Source organism: Pelophylax lessonae (assembly GCF_965119305.1).
Source record: "Pelophylax lessonae genome assembly, chromosome: 8".
NCBI classification, from domain to species: domain Eukaryota; kingdom Metazoa; phylum Chordata; class Amphibia; order Anura; family Ranidae; genus Pelophylax; species Pelophylax lessonae.
In genome coordinates, this window is record NC_138775.1 from 300,324,941 (window position 1) to 300,342,040 (window position 17,100).

The 17,100-nt window shown below is 45.1% G+C and overlaps 1 protein-coding gene across 1 annotated transcript in view; it reads right to left on the bottom strand.

Moving 5' to 3' along the window:
• Positions 1-6,796: 6,796 nt before the first annotated feature.
• The window catches only part of LOC309562047 (riboflavin-binding protein-like), a 35,437-nt gene continuing 25,133 nt past the window's right edge, over positions 6,797-17,100 (bottom strand). The window contains exon 5 of the mRNA XM_082266148.1: positions 6,797-7,438. Coding sequence (XP_082122274.1) covers positions 7,211-7,438 — 228 coding nt within the window. The 3' untranslated portion in view covers positions 6,797-7,210. The remainder of the gene's footprint in view (positions 7,439-17,100) is intronic.

A 17,100-nucleotide genomic window follows, 5' to 3' on the forward strand; every position in this document is an offset into this window, starting at 1 on the left:
TAGGGTAAAGGGCTAGGGTTAGGGCTAAAGGATAGGGTTAGGGTTAAAGGCTAGTTTTAGGGTTAAGGGCTAGGGTTAGGGTTAAAGGATAGGGTTAAAGTGTAGGGTTAAGGGCTAGGATTGGGGTTGAAGGCTAGTTTTAGTGTTAAGGGCTGGGTTAAGGTTTAGGGTTAAGGTTTAGGGTTAAGGGCTAGGGTTAGGGTTAAAGGCTAATGTTAGGGTTAAGAGTTAGGTTAGGGTTAAGGGCTAGTATTAGGGTTAAGGGTTAGGAATAAGGGTTAGGGTTAAGGGTTAGGGTTAAGGGCTAATGTTAGGGATAAGGATTAGGGTAAAGGGCTAGGTTTAGAGCTAAAGGATAGGGTTAGGGTTAAAGGCTAGTTTTAGGGTTAAGGGCTAGGGTTAGGGTTAAAGGATAGGGTAAAGTGTAGGGTTAAGGGCTAGGATTGGGGCTGAAGGCTAGTTTTAGGGTTAAGGTTTATGGTTAAGGGCTTGGGTTAGGGTTAAGGGCTTGGGTTAGGGTTAAAGGCTGATGTTAGGGTTAAGGGCTAGTATTAGGGTTAAGGGTTAGAAATAAGGGTTGGGGTTAAACGCTAGGGTTAAGGGTTAGGGATAAGGGTTAGGGTTAAGGGCTAATGTTAGGGTTAAAGGCTAGTTTTAGGGTTAAGGGCTAGGGTTAGGGTTAAAGGCTAATGTTAGGGTTAAGAGTTAGGTTAGGGTTAAGGGCTAGTGGTAGGGTTAAGGGTTAGGAATAAGGGTTAGGGTTAAAGGCTAGGGTTAGGGTTAAGGGCTAGGGTTAAGTTTAAAGGACTAGGGTTAGGGCTAAAGGAAAGGGTTAGAGTTAAGGACTAGTGTTAAGTCTAGGGTTAGGGCTAAAGGAAAGGGTTAGGGTTAAAGGCTAGTGTTAGGGTTAAGGGTCAGGGTAAGGGGTCAGGGTAAGGGTTAAGGTCTAAGGTTAGGGTTAAGGGCTAGGATTAGGGTTAAGGGCTAGGGTTAAAGGTTACGGTTTAGGGCTAGGGTTAGGCTTAAAGGTCAGGGTTAAGGGCTAGGGTTAAATATTAGGGTCAGAATAAGGGTTAGCAGTAGTCATTAGTCAGTAACCCTAACCCTAATTTTTAACCCTGACCTTTAACCCTAAGGCCTCTTTCACACTGACAGAGTCCGCCAGCGGATCTGCCTGCTCAGCGCACGATTTCTCCATTGATCCCCACTGAGCAGTCTGATAACAGGTCTGTGCCCGCTTCGCTAATGCAGAGCAGACATGGACGCAGCCTGCTGCCCTCTATGGGCGGTTGCATATAAACAGTCCACTTGTCTGTTTCCATCCATTGGTTATCTGATCCGCCATTCATCTGTTTTTAGCGGATAGGCTTGGATCGGATGTCAGCCGGTGTCAGCAGACACGTCTCCGTTGGCATCTGCCGCTCCATAGAGGGCAATGGATGGTCTGATCGGGTCCGCCTAAAAATCTGACAGACGGACCAGATCGGTACGCCGCGTGAAGGGGGCCGAACTTTGATGCTAAAAAACGCAAAACCATTGAAGTCTATTACACGCAAAATGCAATCTTGCTGTGGGAGTCCCTGACCCTTTCCAAAAAAACGCACGGGCTCAAAACGCTCAGGTGTGAACTAGATCCATGGGAAAGCAATGTAAATGGCCTGTAATGCATTTCTGCAAAACGCACTAAAAAACGCATAGGAATGCACCAAGCATTAGTAAATCAACCCTATTGTATAGATTTACCCACTGGCCAGTGGTTAGTTAGGGTCTAAAAGTGGCTGTCAGACCCCTAGTCAGCGGCACCCCCTTTTATTTTAGTATGAGATTATAGAATGCACTGATTGTTTTTTACTGCTCGCCGCATCCTTCTCCTCCCACCCAGTGCGTCCTGACCAGTGGCGGCCGGTGCATTGGGGTGCAGCGGGGCTGCCCCCCCTATCCATGCGTCCGGCCCCCCAAAGCCGGACGCATGGAGTTCAATGGGTCTTTTTTTTAGCATGTGATTAGAGCCAGAGGCTGTAATAGGCTAAAAAGAAAGGTTGGCTCGTCGGGGAGCAGAGTATGATGCGGTACGTCTGCCGCCCCCCCCCCCCCGGCCCATGGAGCACCAGGTCCTGACCATATAGGAGACTGAACGCAACACTATTCACCTTGCAATGCTACTGTATTTATCAATGACTGAGTTACAGAGGAGAAGGAGGCACTCTTTATGTCTGAAGGAAAAGGTTTAACCTCCACATACAGAAAGGCTTCTTCACAGTAAGAGCGGTGAAAATCTGGAATAGTTTCCCTCATAAATAGTTCTATCCAACTCAGTAGATTGTTTTAAAAAAGAGCTGAATGTATTTCTAAATGTACCAAATATAACTGGATAGCAATATTTATAGGTAATAACACAGGGGTAGTTAATCCAGGGAATGTCTGATTGCCTCCTGGGGGATCAGGAAGGAGAAGATGTATTTCCCTGCTGGACTGAATTTGATCATCAACTTCCATATCTCTTTCCTCAACCTGACTAACTATGTAATTGCATTTATTTCCAGAATGTATAATTTCTCATTCCCCAGCAGGTGGAGCCGGAGAGCCATCGATGTGTCCGCACAGCCGGAGTCTGCCGCAGGGACGCGTGTCGTCTTCAAATCATTTCCGCTTTTTTCTCAATTTTCTTTTTTTGTAAATTACATTTTTTTTTTTTTACGATTTTAGAAAAAGAAAATAAATATTTATATAATTAGTAACAATTTAGAAGGGGAGGAAGGAACCTTGATCGGGCAGGGATGTTACGTTTTTTGGATTCTACACCAGGTCTGGAAAATAATGTTCCTTTGATGAATTTGACAGATGAAATCACTGCAGATGAGGTGATCCAGGCTATTGATAAACTAGCCATCAGGAAAATGCCAGGGCCAGATGGTTTGACAGCTGAATTTTATAAATGTTTTAAGACGATCCTGGCTTCACACCTTGCAGAGGTTTTTAATGGCTGTTTGCATGAGGGTTCTCCTCCCTCCTTCCATGAGGCAATCTGCACTGATTCTTCTGTCAAAGAGTAAAGATCCTTCGATGATTGGGAATTTGCACCCCATTAGCCAGTGGTGGCTGGTTCATTGGGAGCGCAGGCGTGCCGCCCCCCCATCCAATGCGTCCGGCCCCCTAATCTACTTGCAGGGCGCCGGACGCATGGAGTTTAATGGGGCTTTTTTTTTTTAACCATGTGATTAGAGCCAGAGGCTCTAATAGGCTCAAAAAAAGGGTGTTTGGGGGGCGCAAAGCACTGCGCCCAGAGCCCACCCAGTTGTGTGACAATAGCAAATGAATATTCCCTATTGTCACACGGATCCTCCTCCTGGCCAATTAGGAAGCGGGTCCTGAGACCTGTTTCCCAATTGGCTGAAAGGAGAAGCCATGCCATTGGGCATGGAGGAGGAGGGAGGAGATGCAGAAGACAGAGGGCGAAGAAGCCGAAGCCACCGCTGCCGTTTGCTGCTGCTGCTGCACATATCCAGATGTCCAGGCAGGGTGAGTGAGCCGAGAGGGGGGGGGGTCCTGGTGTGGTCCTGGGGGGGGGGTATGGTGTGCGGCCTGGTGTGGTCCGGGGGGTGTATGGTGCGGTCCGTCTTCCCCCCCCCCCCCCGGCCCATGGAGCACCAGCCGCCACTGCCATTAGCCTTCTTAATGTCGATAGAAAGATACTGGCAAAGATTTTTTTCTGGCGATTATCATCAGTGGCAGGCGGTTTGTTATCCCATCACCAGCACTGCTCTGTCCAGGGTAGAAGCACTTTCTCAGCTGTGTTGGCTGTCCGGGAGGCCTTGGAGCATTGTAGGGCTGCTGGTTGGGGTAAATATCTGCTGACATTGGATCAGGCTAAGGCCTTTGATAGGGTCATGAGTACCTATGGCTCCTTCTTGGCAAGTGTGGCCTGGATGGGGGTTTCATTGATTGGCTCAAGATTTTGTACAAATGGGCTGAAAGCTTTCCTCTGGTTAATGGTTGGGTTGGGTAGCCCTTTATGGTTGGCTCAGGTGTGCATCAGGGGTGTCTTTTGAGTTCTCTGCTATATGTGTTTGCAATCCACCCCTTCATTAGAAGGCCAGAAAGTGGAACATTGTGTGGGGTACCTTTGGGCATCGCTGGTGAGCCACCTTTGAAGGTTGTGGCCTATGATGATGACGTTTCTGTTTTTATCTCTGGGACTGGGGAAGCACAGGAGGTGATCTCAGTGATAAAGCAGTATACAGAAGCATCAGTTTCAAAGGTCAACCAGGACAAGTGTGAATCTTTCTGGATGGGTGTGGAAGGTGAGAGCTTTGTTCTCTCGGATGACTTCCCAGAGCCCCAACAAAAAAATTCTAGAGTTCTAGGCATTGAATTTGGCCCAGGTGACTATGGTCATGCAAATCGAGTGAACAGGCTGCAGAAAGCCGATACCAAGGTGGCAAGCTGGAAAGGTTGGCAGGTTTCGTTGAGGGAAAAGGTTGATCTGATTAAAGGTTACCTGATTCCAATTTTTCTGTATGTCAGTTTTGTCTGCATTTTGCCAGTGTCTCTCTATACCAGGATCTATAGTTGTTTCTTCCAGAGAATGGAGTGTGGAGGAGTGGTGGAGTCCATGGATCATTTTCTGCTTCACTCCCCTAGATTTTCAGATCAAATATATTTTTGATAAAAGGCTCCATGCATGGTGACGGTGATGTTCCTTAGTCTGGCTCTCTCGTAGGGTTTATGCTGTGCACAATTTGGTTTATTTATTATGTTCTTGTTTGTTTTTTTGGGTTTTGTATAGTTATATTCAATTATTTTGTAAATATGTTATTTATTTATAATGGTTTTATTGTATATAAGTTGTTGTTTGTAAGATTTTTCAATAAACAAAATTAACCCCTCATAATGGGCACAGCAGGTGTACAGACCCGGGAACTCAGCACAGGGATGGAGGGAACCCCTCATAATGGGCACAGCGGGTGTACAGACCCAGGAACTCAGCGCAGGGATGGTGGGAACTCCTCATAATGGGCACAGCGGGTGTACAGACCCAGGAACTCAGCACAGGGATGGTGGGAACCCCTCATAATGGGCACAGCGGGTGTACAGACCCAGGAACTCAGCGCAGGGATGGTGGGAACTCCTCATAATGGGCACAGCGGGTGTACAGACCCAGGAACTCAGCACAGGGATGGTGGGAACCCCTCATAATGGGCACAGCGGGTGTACAGACCTGGGAACTCAGCACAGGGATGGTGGGAACTCCTCATAATGGGCACAGCAGGTGTACAGACCCGGGAACTCAGCACAGGGATGGAGAGAACCCCTCATAATGGGCACAGCGGGTGTACAGACCTGGGAACTCAGCACAGGGATGGTGGGAACTCCTCATAATGGGCACAGCAGGTGTACAGACCCGGGAACTCAGCACAGGGATGGAGGGAACCCCTAATAATTGGTAAAGCAGGTGTACAGACCTGGGAGTAGGTTAGAGTTTTGTATATTTAGGATATTGCGATTTTGTCCTGCTTCTAACTCCATGGATACACTTTGCACAAAGGAGTAAAAATCACTCGCCATTAGATACAATATCATTATTTCCATTCAGTTGTTGCTGATTCCTGCAGTGGAATGCATTTCCCAGATCATAGATGTGCTTCATCCGGATATATTGGTGGGGTGTCTGCAACATTACATCAAAAATGACCGTCAGTAACAAATATGAATGTAGCACTACTCCCTTGGGAGCTGCTGGTTACGGATTCCCCTGGGTTACCCTTAGCAACAACTTGAAAATAATGTTCAAAGTACCTGGCTCAGTCAGAAAACAGTCCAGAGGTTTTGTTTTTTTGTAGTTTCATTTGAGAACTTGGATAGGAGAAGGAATGAGTGGGAAACTCCAACTTGAATACCTATGCCCAATTTGCTGGGACTGCTGAATAACTGAATGCGGCAAGGCCGCTGCTTCACCTTGATTATTCAGTGAAGAAGAATTTAGATAAGCTGCACTGTACTGTAGAACACTCTTCAGGGCCCTTCCCGGTACCCCCCTTGTCCCTTCTTTAGGGTTCTCTACAGGGCACCCCCTTTACGTTAACTCTCTGTGTAAGCTGGCTCCCTGATCCCTGACTTCGCTGGAGTAGTCCCCCTTCCTGGGCAGACCCTTTGGCAAGTCCCTTAGTACTCACGGACACTGTTTTTCCTGAGAGACTGCCAGCAGCTCCACTTGTCAGCTTCAGTGGATCCTCTGCAGCTCAGCTCCACACCTGGCTCACTAGGCTGACTGCCTAAGACCACCTTCCTCATACACAGCAGGAGGAGAGACAGCCGTCTGCCTCCTCCTAGGACTCTGCTTCCCGCCGAAGACACCCTGTCACATGTCCCCCTGGCTTTTATGAGCAATCTCAGGATGCATTGCAAGAATGCCCTACCACTGGGATTCCCACAAAAGCCAATGTGCCACTGGCTGGGTTTCCTCCACTGTCCAACAAGCTCCCTCATTGGATACAGTGGGGGCGCTCCCTGAGACCCAGTGAATCACACCTGGAAACACGTGACAGGCAACCTAATATATCAGCTCCCCTGATAAGCAGCAGGAACAATAGATGCTTTTACCTAGCACCTACCTACCTAGGAGGGTGCTACATGAATTATTTACAGGTTTTCAGATATAATAATAATTAATAATTGTTACATTATTACCATTCATCCACTGAAACTCAGAGTCTATGGTGGTCTATTAGGGATGTAGATATTACTCCTCCCCCAGTACAGCCCTGAGTATTATAATGATTTATGGAACATACAAGTCTTGTTATACTGAATTATATATATTTTTTTATTAATTTTTTTATTGACAGGTGTCCTATGTGATAGCAGTGACAGGTACTCTTTATGCAGACATGTGACTGATGATCCCTCCTCAGCTTCCAGTGGAGATTGGGGACACAGAGTCCTCAGTCTGCTCTTCTGTGCTCAGAGCTCCTCCAGGTTCATTCAGCCATAGAGGAGGTCGCTGGTGAAGTGCCGTCAGAGGAGCACAGTGAGCCCAAGGACCACCAGGGGGAGCAAGATGTGCAGTGTCAACAACAGCATGTTCATCAATCAGGAGTGTCCAATCATTTCCCCACCACCTGTCACAGTTTGGGTGCACATTGCCAAGCTGGGCGTATCCACATTGACTATCACTAGAAATGGAAATACACCAAAATGGCCTATGATGCACTCAATCATCTTCATCATCCTGGTCGGGCCCGTTTTTGCCAGGAGGGCCCTTTAGGCGGGGCTTACAGGCCTGTTCCTCTCCACTCTCCTCTGAGTGCTCGCCCTCCAGTATGTATGTGATGACCTTGGCATCCGTCTCTGTCATGTCCAGACATCGACATGGAGAAGTACTGACCACGAAGGAGGGCCCCCAGGAGCTTTCACACAAATCCGTCCCGTTCCCGAACATCTGGAGGGAAGAAGAGAGGAAATCACACGGCTGACAACCAGGACCATTACCGTCTCTATATAATATTATTATTTTATCTCCCAGAAAAGTCGTCATCGATATCCCTGTCAAATATCTGTATGTTTGCCCTAACTTAAGGTGGACCTCTACTGTTTATAATAAGTCTAATGTCACATGAATCCTGTGCTCAGTCAGGTGATCTGTGTCGAGGACCGCTGCTGGAAAATCTCGTTGGACCAGCCAGTCAGCATCACTGCTTCTTCTGATGCCCCTCCCCCAAGTTCTTGCTCTGTTCCAGATCACCTGCCGAACCGGGACAAGAGGTGGACCAGAGGCGCGGCTGCCCTGGGCGCAGCAGTTTACTGTATGGATGGGGGCGCCAGTGAGCTCATTCTGAATCTGATACAAGTCATTTTAACAAGTGGATGACTGCTGGGAGTAGCACCCCCTAACCTTGCACGCACATAGTGAAGCAGGGTGTATGACCCTGTCCCAGGTACTGATCACATGACCTATGCCTTGGCAAAGATAAATAATAGACAGGTCATATATTATACTTTTTGTTTTCATTCAACCAGTAGGTTGACTGGGTATACTCTCTACATCAGGGGTCTCCAGACTTTCAAAACATAGGGCCAGTGTACTGCCCCTCAAACTTAGGGGGAGCAGACTGTGGCCTGTGGGACTAGAAAATGCCCCGGCGTCGGTGGGAGGAAACAATGCTATTTGGTGGTCAGTGGGGGTAAAAATTTACATAATTGGTATCAGTGGGAGAATTAGTTCCCCATCTCTGGTTTCAGTGTAAGGAATAGCGTCCCATCATTGGTGTCAGTGGAAGGAATAGCGTCCCATCATTGGTGTCAGTGAGAAGAATAGTGCCCCATCATTGGTGTCAGTGAGAAGAATAGTGCCCCATCATTGGTGTCATTGGGGGAATAGTGTCCCATTATTGGTTTCAGTGGGAGGAATAGTGTCCCATCATTGGTGTCAGTGAGAAGAATAGTGCCCCATCATTGGTGCCAGTGAGAAGAATAGTTCCCCGTCATAGGTGTCATTGGGGGAATAATGTCCCGTTATTGGTGTCAGTGGGAGGAATAGTACCCCATCATTGGTGTCAGTGAGAAGAATAGTGCCCCATCATTGGTGTCAGTGAGAAGAATAGTGTCCCATCATTGGTGTCAGTGGGAGGAATAGTACACCGTCATTGGTGTCAGTGAGAAGAATAGTGCCCCGTCATAGGTGTCATTGGGGGAATAATGTCCCATTATTGGTTTCAGTGGGAGGAATATTGCCCCATCATTGGAATCAGTGGGAGGAATAGTGTCCCATCATTGGTATCAGTGGGAGGAATAGTGCCCCATAATTGGTGTCAGTGGGAGGAATAGTGCCCCATCATTGGTATCAGTGGGAGGAATAGTGCCCCATCATTGGTATCAGTGGGAGGAATAGTGTCCCATCATTGGTATCAGTGGGATGAATAGTGCTCCACCATTCTGTGGTGTCAGTGGGAGGAATAGTGTCCCATCAATGGTGTCGGTGGGAGGAATAGTGTCCCATCATTGGGGTCAGTGGGAGGAATAGTGCCCCATCATTGGTGTCATTGGAGGAATAGTGCCCCATCATTGGTGTCAGTGGGAGGAATAGTGCCCCATCATTGGTGTCATTGGAGGACTATTGTCCCATCATTGGTGTAAGTGGGAGGAATAGTGCCCCATGATTGGTGTCATTGGAGGACTATTGTCCCATCATTGGTATCAGTGGAAGGAATAGTCTTTGCTCAAAATGAATGATATATTTAATGGAATATATCAGCACAGGAGGAGCAACATTATCCGATTGTCCTCTAGACCAGATCCCTTTGGTGAAGTTCTGCAGTCAGTTCCAGATCACTTCCATGTCCCAGTTCTGCCACCACTGAGACCTCATAGAGCAGCCACACAGTCCACAGGCTGCCTCAGGGGCAAACTTTCCTTATTAGGGAAAAACAATCTCCCCAGGGCATTTGACTATTTATCAGCCTCCCAGCCACCATCTGGGCACTCCTCCTTGGGGATTGGCTAGGCCCCGATCAATCCTCAGGCTGGTTATTTGAATTATCCCTCCATAAGAATATACTCCTAGAAGGAGGGGGAAGCAACCAAACTCCCAGCCTGTGAAACCCTGAACAGGCCAGACCAAGCAATCACTACTCCCTTTATTACAGAAGGAGCCATAAACTAAATTTACCAAGCAGCCTACACTAGGGGGCGCTACAAGAGGAACCTAAACAAGTACATTGTTGTTTTATTGCAAGTCAGAGCAAGAAGTCAGGCAGTGGACAGGATGGAAACTATTAGAGTTAAAATGTTTGTTGAGGAATTACACAATTTTTGCACCCCAATATTTCCCTCCACCCTTCTAGAGCAGCATTCTTTCCCCTTATCTCATTCGCAGCACCCTTTGAAAGTATGCAAGTGATGCAATGACTAAAGCTGGCCATACATTATACAATGTCCTTGTACAATTTTCCTTTAGATTTACCAAAACCATATAATATGAGGCCAGTCCCAAATACTTTCAAGTTGTATGCAATCACTACATGGTTGAAGGTAAATCTAAAGAGCCATACACACTATAAGATTTTCTGAAGACTTTTTCCTTCAGACTTACCAAAACCAGATAATATGAGGTCAAACCTAAACACTTTCAATTTGTATGCAATCTGGCCGGCCCTTGCACTACATAGAAAAGGTAAATCTGAAGGAAATCTAACCACAAAAGTTGGATAGTGTGTATCCAGCTTAAAGCTCCCTCGCTGACGCCAACATCTTCGCCCAATCTTCTACCGTGTTTGGCTTCTTCAGCTGTCTTCATTGGCCAGGGTGTCGGCACTCCCGCCCTTCGCAGTGGCTCAGTGTAGAAGAGGAGCTTTCATTGCAGAAGAGTCGTGCCACATAATATGGAGTCTTCCTACCGGCCAGCAGTTTTGGGCAGTAATGCGATTTTTCCACTTTACCAATAAGAAGCCGAGATGGAGTTCCAGTCCTTCCCTGCTCTACAACTATAAAAAAATACTTCTGGCTAGAGACACACTTTAAGCCTCGGGCAGCGCCGTGGCCACCTACAGCAAAGACACGTGGCTGAGGAAGTGACCCCGAACCACAGAGGATAAGAATAAACACAAGAGTGCAAATTAAACTCTAAACCCGGAGCGTGCGTCCTTTATTCCCTGCATCTCCTCACCGCACACCGCCGAGCTGGCCTCCGCACACCGCAGAGCTGGCCTCCGCACACCGCCGAGCTGGCCTCCGCACATCTTATTCTGGGCTCTGAGATCTGCCAAATATCACAAACCGTTTCCTCTCTGTGATATCCACACCCTGCTCCTCGCCTCTCCGTCCTCTTCTATAATATATATCTCCTCTCCATCCTCTCCTATAATATATATCTCCTCTCCATCCTCTCCTATAATATATATCTCCTCTCCGTCCTCTCCTATAATATATATCTCCTCTCCATCCTCTCCTATAATATATATCTCCTCTCCATCCTCTCCTATAATATATATCTCCTCTCCGTCCTCTCCTATAATATATATCTCCTCTCCATCCTCTCCTATAATATATATCTCCTCTCCATCCTCTCCTATAATATATATCTCCTCTCCATCCTCTCCTATAATATATATCTCCTCTCCATCCTCTTCTATAATATATATCTCCTCTCCGTCCTCTCCTATAATATATATCTCCTCTCCATCCTCTCCTATAATATATATCTCCTCTCCGTCCTCTCCTATAATATATATCTCCTCTCCGTCCTCTCCTATAATATATATCTCCTCTCCGTCCTCTCCTATAATATATATCTCCTCTCCATCCTCTCCTATAATATATATCTCCTCTCCATCCTCTCCTATAATATATATCTCCTCTCCATCCTCTCCTATAATATATATCTCCTCTCCATCCTCTCCTATAATATATATCTCCTCTCCATCCTCTTCTATAATATATATCTCCTCTCCATCCTCTTCTATAATATATATCTCCTCTCCGTCCTCTTCTATAATATATATCTCCTCTCCGTCCTCTCCTGTAATATATATCTCCTCTCCATCCTCTCCTATAATATATATCTCCTCTCCATCCTCTCCTATAATATATATCTCCTCTCCATCCTCTCCTATAATATATATCTCCTCTCCATCCTCTTCTATAATATATATCTCCTCTCCATCCTCTCCTATAATATATATCTCCTCTCCGTCCTCTCCTATAATATATATCTCCTCTCCGTCCTCTCCTATAATATATATCTCCTCTCCGTCCTCTCCTATAATATATATCTCCTCTCCGTCCTCTCCTATAATATATATCTCCTCTCCATCCTCTCCTATAATATATATCTCCTCTCCATCCTCTCCTATAATATATATCTCCTCTCCATCCTCTTCTATAATATATATCTCCTCTCCATCCTCTCCTATAATATATATCTCCTCTCCATCCTCTCCTATAATATATATCTCCTCTCCATCCTCTTCTATAATACATATCTCCTCTCCGTCCTCTCCTATAATATATATCTCCTCTCCATCCTCTTCTATAATATATATCTCCTCTCCATCCTCTCCTATAATATATATCTCCTCTCCATCCTCTCCTATAATATATAATCTCCTCTCCATACTCTTCTATAATATATATCTCCTCTCCATCCTCTCCTATAATATATATCTCCTCTCCATCCTCTCCTATAATATATATCTCCTCTCCGTCCTCTCCTATAATATATATCTCCTCTCCATCCTCTTCTATAATATATATCTCCTCTCCATCCTCTCCTATAATATATATCTCCTCTCCATCCTCTCCTATAATATATATCTCCTCTCCGTCCTCTCCCATCATATATCCTCGCCTCTCCGTCCTCTTCTATAATATATATCTCCTCTCCGTCCTCTCCTATAATATATATCTCCTCTCCATCCTCTCCTATAATATATATCTCCTCTCCATCCTCTCCTATAATATATATCTCCTCTCCGTCCTCTCCTATAATATATATCTCCTCTCCGTCCTCTCCTATAATATATATCTCCTCTCCATCCTCTCCTATAATATATATCTCCTCTCCATCCTCTCCTATAATATATATCTCCTCTCCATCCTCTCCTATAATATATATCTCCTCTCCATCCTCTCCTATAATATATATCTCCTCTCCATCCTCTCCTATAATATATATCTCCTCTCCATCCTCTTCTATAATATATATCTCCTCTCCATCCTCTTCTATAATATATATCTCCTCTCCGTCCTCTTCTATAATATATATCTCCTCTCCGTCCTCTCCTGTAATATATATCTCCTCTCCGTCCTCTTCTATAATATATATCTCCTCTCCGTCCTCTCCTATAATATATATCTCCTCTCCGTCCTCTTCTATAATATATATCTCCTCTCCATCCTCTCCTATAATATATATCTCCTCTCCATCCTCTCCTATAATATATATCTCCTCTCCGTCCTCTCCTGTAATATATATCTCCTCTCCGTCCTCTTCTATAATATATATCTCCTCTCTGTCCTCTCCTATAATATATATCTCCTCTCCGTCCTCTTCTATAATATATATCTCCTCTCCATCCTCTCCTATAATATATATCTCCTCTCCGTCCTCTCCTATAATATATATCTCCTCTCCATCCTCTTCTATAATATATATCTCCTCTCCGTCCTCTCCTATAATATATATCTCCTCTCCATCCTCTTCTATAATATATATCTCCTCTCCGTCCTCTTCTATAATATATATCTCCTCTCCATCCTCTCTAATGACATATCCTCGCCTCTCCATCCTCTTCTATAATATATATATCTCCTCTCCATCCTCTTCTATAATATATATCTCCTCTCCATCCTCTCCTATAATATATATCTCCTCTCCATCCTCTCCTATAATATATATCTCCTCTCCATCCTCTTCTATAATACATATCTCCTCTCCGTCCTCTCCTATAATATATATCTCCTCTCCGTCCTCTTCTATAATATATATCTCCTCTCCGTCCTCTTCTATAATATATATCTCCTCTCCATCCTCTCCTATAATATATATCTCCTCTCCATCCTCTTCTATAATATATATCTCCTCTCCGTCCTCTCCTATAATATATATCTCCTCTCCATCCTCTTCTATAATACATATCTCCTCTCCGTCCTCTTCTATAATATATATCTCCTCTCCATCCTCTCCTATAATATATCCTCTCCTCTCCGTCCTCTTCTATAATATATATCTCCTCTCCATCCTCTTCTATAATATATATCTCCTCTCCATCCTCTCCTATAATATATATCTCCTCTCCATCCTCTCCTATAATATATATCTCCTCTCCATCCTCTTCTATAATATATATCTCCTCTCCGTCCTCTCCTATAATATATATCTCCTCTCCATCCTCTCCTCGCCTCTCCATCCTCTCCTATAATATATATCTCCTCTCCGTCCTCTTCTATAATATATATCTCCTCTCCATCCTCTCTAATGACATATCCTCGCCTCTCCATCCTCTTCTATAATATATATCTCCTCTCCATCCTCTTCTATAATATATATCTCCTCTCCATCCTCTCTAATGACATATCCTCGCCTCTCCATCCTCTTCTATAATATATATCTCCTCTCCGTCCTCTCCTATAATATATATCTCCTCTCCATCCTCTCCTATAATATATATCTCCTCTCCGTCCTCTCCTATAATATATATCTCCTCTCCATCCTCTCCTATAATATATATCTCCTCTCCATCCTCTCCTATAATATATATCTCCTCTCCATCCTCTTCTATAATATATATCTCCTCTCCATCCTCTTCTATAATATATATCTCCTCTCCGTCCTCTTCTATAATATATATCTCCTCTCCATCCTCTTCTATAATATATATCTCCTCTCCGTCCTCTCCTATAATATATATCTCCTCTCCATCCTCTCCTATAATATATATCTCCTCTCCGTCCTCTTCTATAATATATATCTCCTCTCCATCCTCTCTAATGACATATCCTCGCCTCTCCATCCTCTTCTATAATATATATCTCCTCTCCATCCTCTTCTATAATACATATCTCCTCTCCATCCTCTTCTATAATATATATCTCCTCTCCGTCCTCTATAATGACATATCCTCGCCTCTCCATCCTCTTCTATAATATATATCTCCTCTCCATCCTCTTCTATAATACATATCTCCTCTCCGTCCTCTCCTATAATATATATCTCCTCTCCATCCTCTTCTATAATATATATCTCCTCTCCGTCCTCTCCTATAATATATATCTCCTCTCCATCCTCTCCTCGCCTCTCCATCCTCTCCTATAATATATATCTCCTCTCCGTCCTCTTCTATAATATATATCTCCTCTCCATCCTCTCTAATGACATATCCTCTCCTCTCCATCCTCTTCTATAATATATATCTCCTCTCCGTCCTCTCCTATAATATATATCTCCTCTCCATCCTCTTCTATAATATATATCTCCTCTCCATCCTCTTCTATAATATATATCTCCTCTCCATCCTCTCCTATAATATATATCTCCTCTCCGTCCTCTCCTATAATATATATCTCCTCTCCATCCTCTCCTATAATATATATCTCCTCTCCATCCTCTCCTATAATATATATCTCCTCTCCATCCTCTCCCATCATTTATCCTCTCCTCTCCGTCCTCTCCCATCATATATCCTCTCCTCTCCATCCTCTCCCATCATATATCCTCTCCTCTCCATCCTCTCCCATCATATATCCTCTCCTCTCCATCCTCTCCCATCATATATCCTCTCCTCTCCGTCCTCTCCTATAATATATATCTCCTCTCCATCCTCTCCTATAATATATATCTCCTCTCCATCCTCTCCTATAATATATATCTCCTCTCCTATAATATATACTCTCCTCTCCATCCTCTCCCATCATATATCCTCTCCTCTCCATCCTCTCCCATCATATATCCTCTCCTCTCCGTCCTCTCCCATCATATATCCTCTCCTCTCCGTCCTCTCCTATAATATATATCTCCTCTCCTATAATATATATCTCCTCTCCATCCTCTCCCATCATTTATCCTCTCCTCTCTGTCCTCTCCCATCATATATCCTCTCCTCTCCATCCTCTCCTATAATATATATCTCCTCTCCATCCTCTCCCATCATTTATCCTCTCCTCTCTGTCCTCTCCCATCATATATCCTCTCCTCTCCATCCTCTCCCATCATATATCCTCTCCTCTCCATCCTCTCCCATCATATATCCTCTCCTCTCCGTCCTCTCCCATCATATATCCTCTCCTCTCCATCCTCTCCTATAATATATATCTCCTCTCCATCCTCTCCCATCATTTATCCTCTCCTCTCCGTCCTCTCCCATCATATATCCTCTCCTCTCCATCCTCTCCCATCATATATCCTCTCCTCTCCATCCTGTGCTGTGGAATGCTCCATTCTCGGGTTGTTTCTGGCTTTCCTGCAGTGCAGATCAGTAAAATGCAGCATACAGAAGAAGTCACAGATTACAATGATTATTATACACCTCATCACTTCTCCCAGGACTCCCTACTTACTAATGATGCTCTATATATTTCTCTGCCAGATGAAAGGTGAAAGTCATGGCGGACACATGCCTATAGTGCAGCCAGATTTCCAGTTGGTTGGATTCCGGTAGTTCTGTTTCCAGCGTCTCTTCTTGCACAGATCTCCGGATCGCTTCCAAAGTAACGAGCGTCGGTGACACGGAATCATTAAATCTCTTAATTAGCAGCTAACACCTGCTTGGCTGCAACTCAGATTTTCACTAAGACTCTAATCATCTCTACAAGTTAATTGAATGAATTTAACACACAGTGCGGATCCGGCAATCCCAGTAATATGTTCTACTGGGTCCCGGAATGTTCCAGCGTTTTCAGCTGTCATCTGGAGAACACGCTGCCAACACCGACCCAGCACAGTCCTAACAGTATCCAGCACCTACCCAGCAAATACCCAATGACTGCCCAGCACCTACCCAGCAAATACCCAATGACTGCCCAGTACCTACCCAGCAATTACCCAATGACTGCCCAGCACCTACCCAGCAAATACCCAATGACTGCCCAGTACCTACCCAGCAATTACTCAATGACTGCCCAGCATCTATCCAACAACTGCCCCGCATCTGCCCAACAACTGCCCAATGACTGCCCAGCATCTACCCAACAACTGCCCAATGACTGCCCAGCACCTACCCAACAACTGCCCAATGACTGCCCAGCACCTACCCAGCAATTACCCAATGACTGCCCAGCATCTATCCAACAACTGCCCAGCCTCTACCCAACAACTGCCCAATGACTGCCCAGCACCTACCCAGCAATTACCCAATGACTGCCCAGCATCTATCCAACAACTGCCCAGCATCTACCCAACAACTGCCCAATGACTGCCCAGCACCTACCCAGCAATTACCCAATGACTGCCCAGCACGTACTCAGCAATTACCCAATGACTGCCCAGCATCTACCCAACAACTGCCCAATGACTGCCCAGCATCTACCTAACAACTGCCCAACACCTACCCAATAACTGCCCAGCACCTACCCAACAACTACCCAATGACTGCCCAGCACCTACCCAGCAAT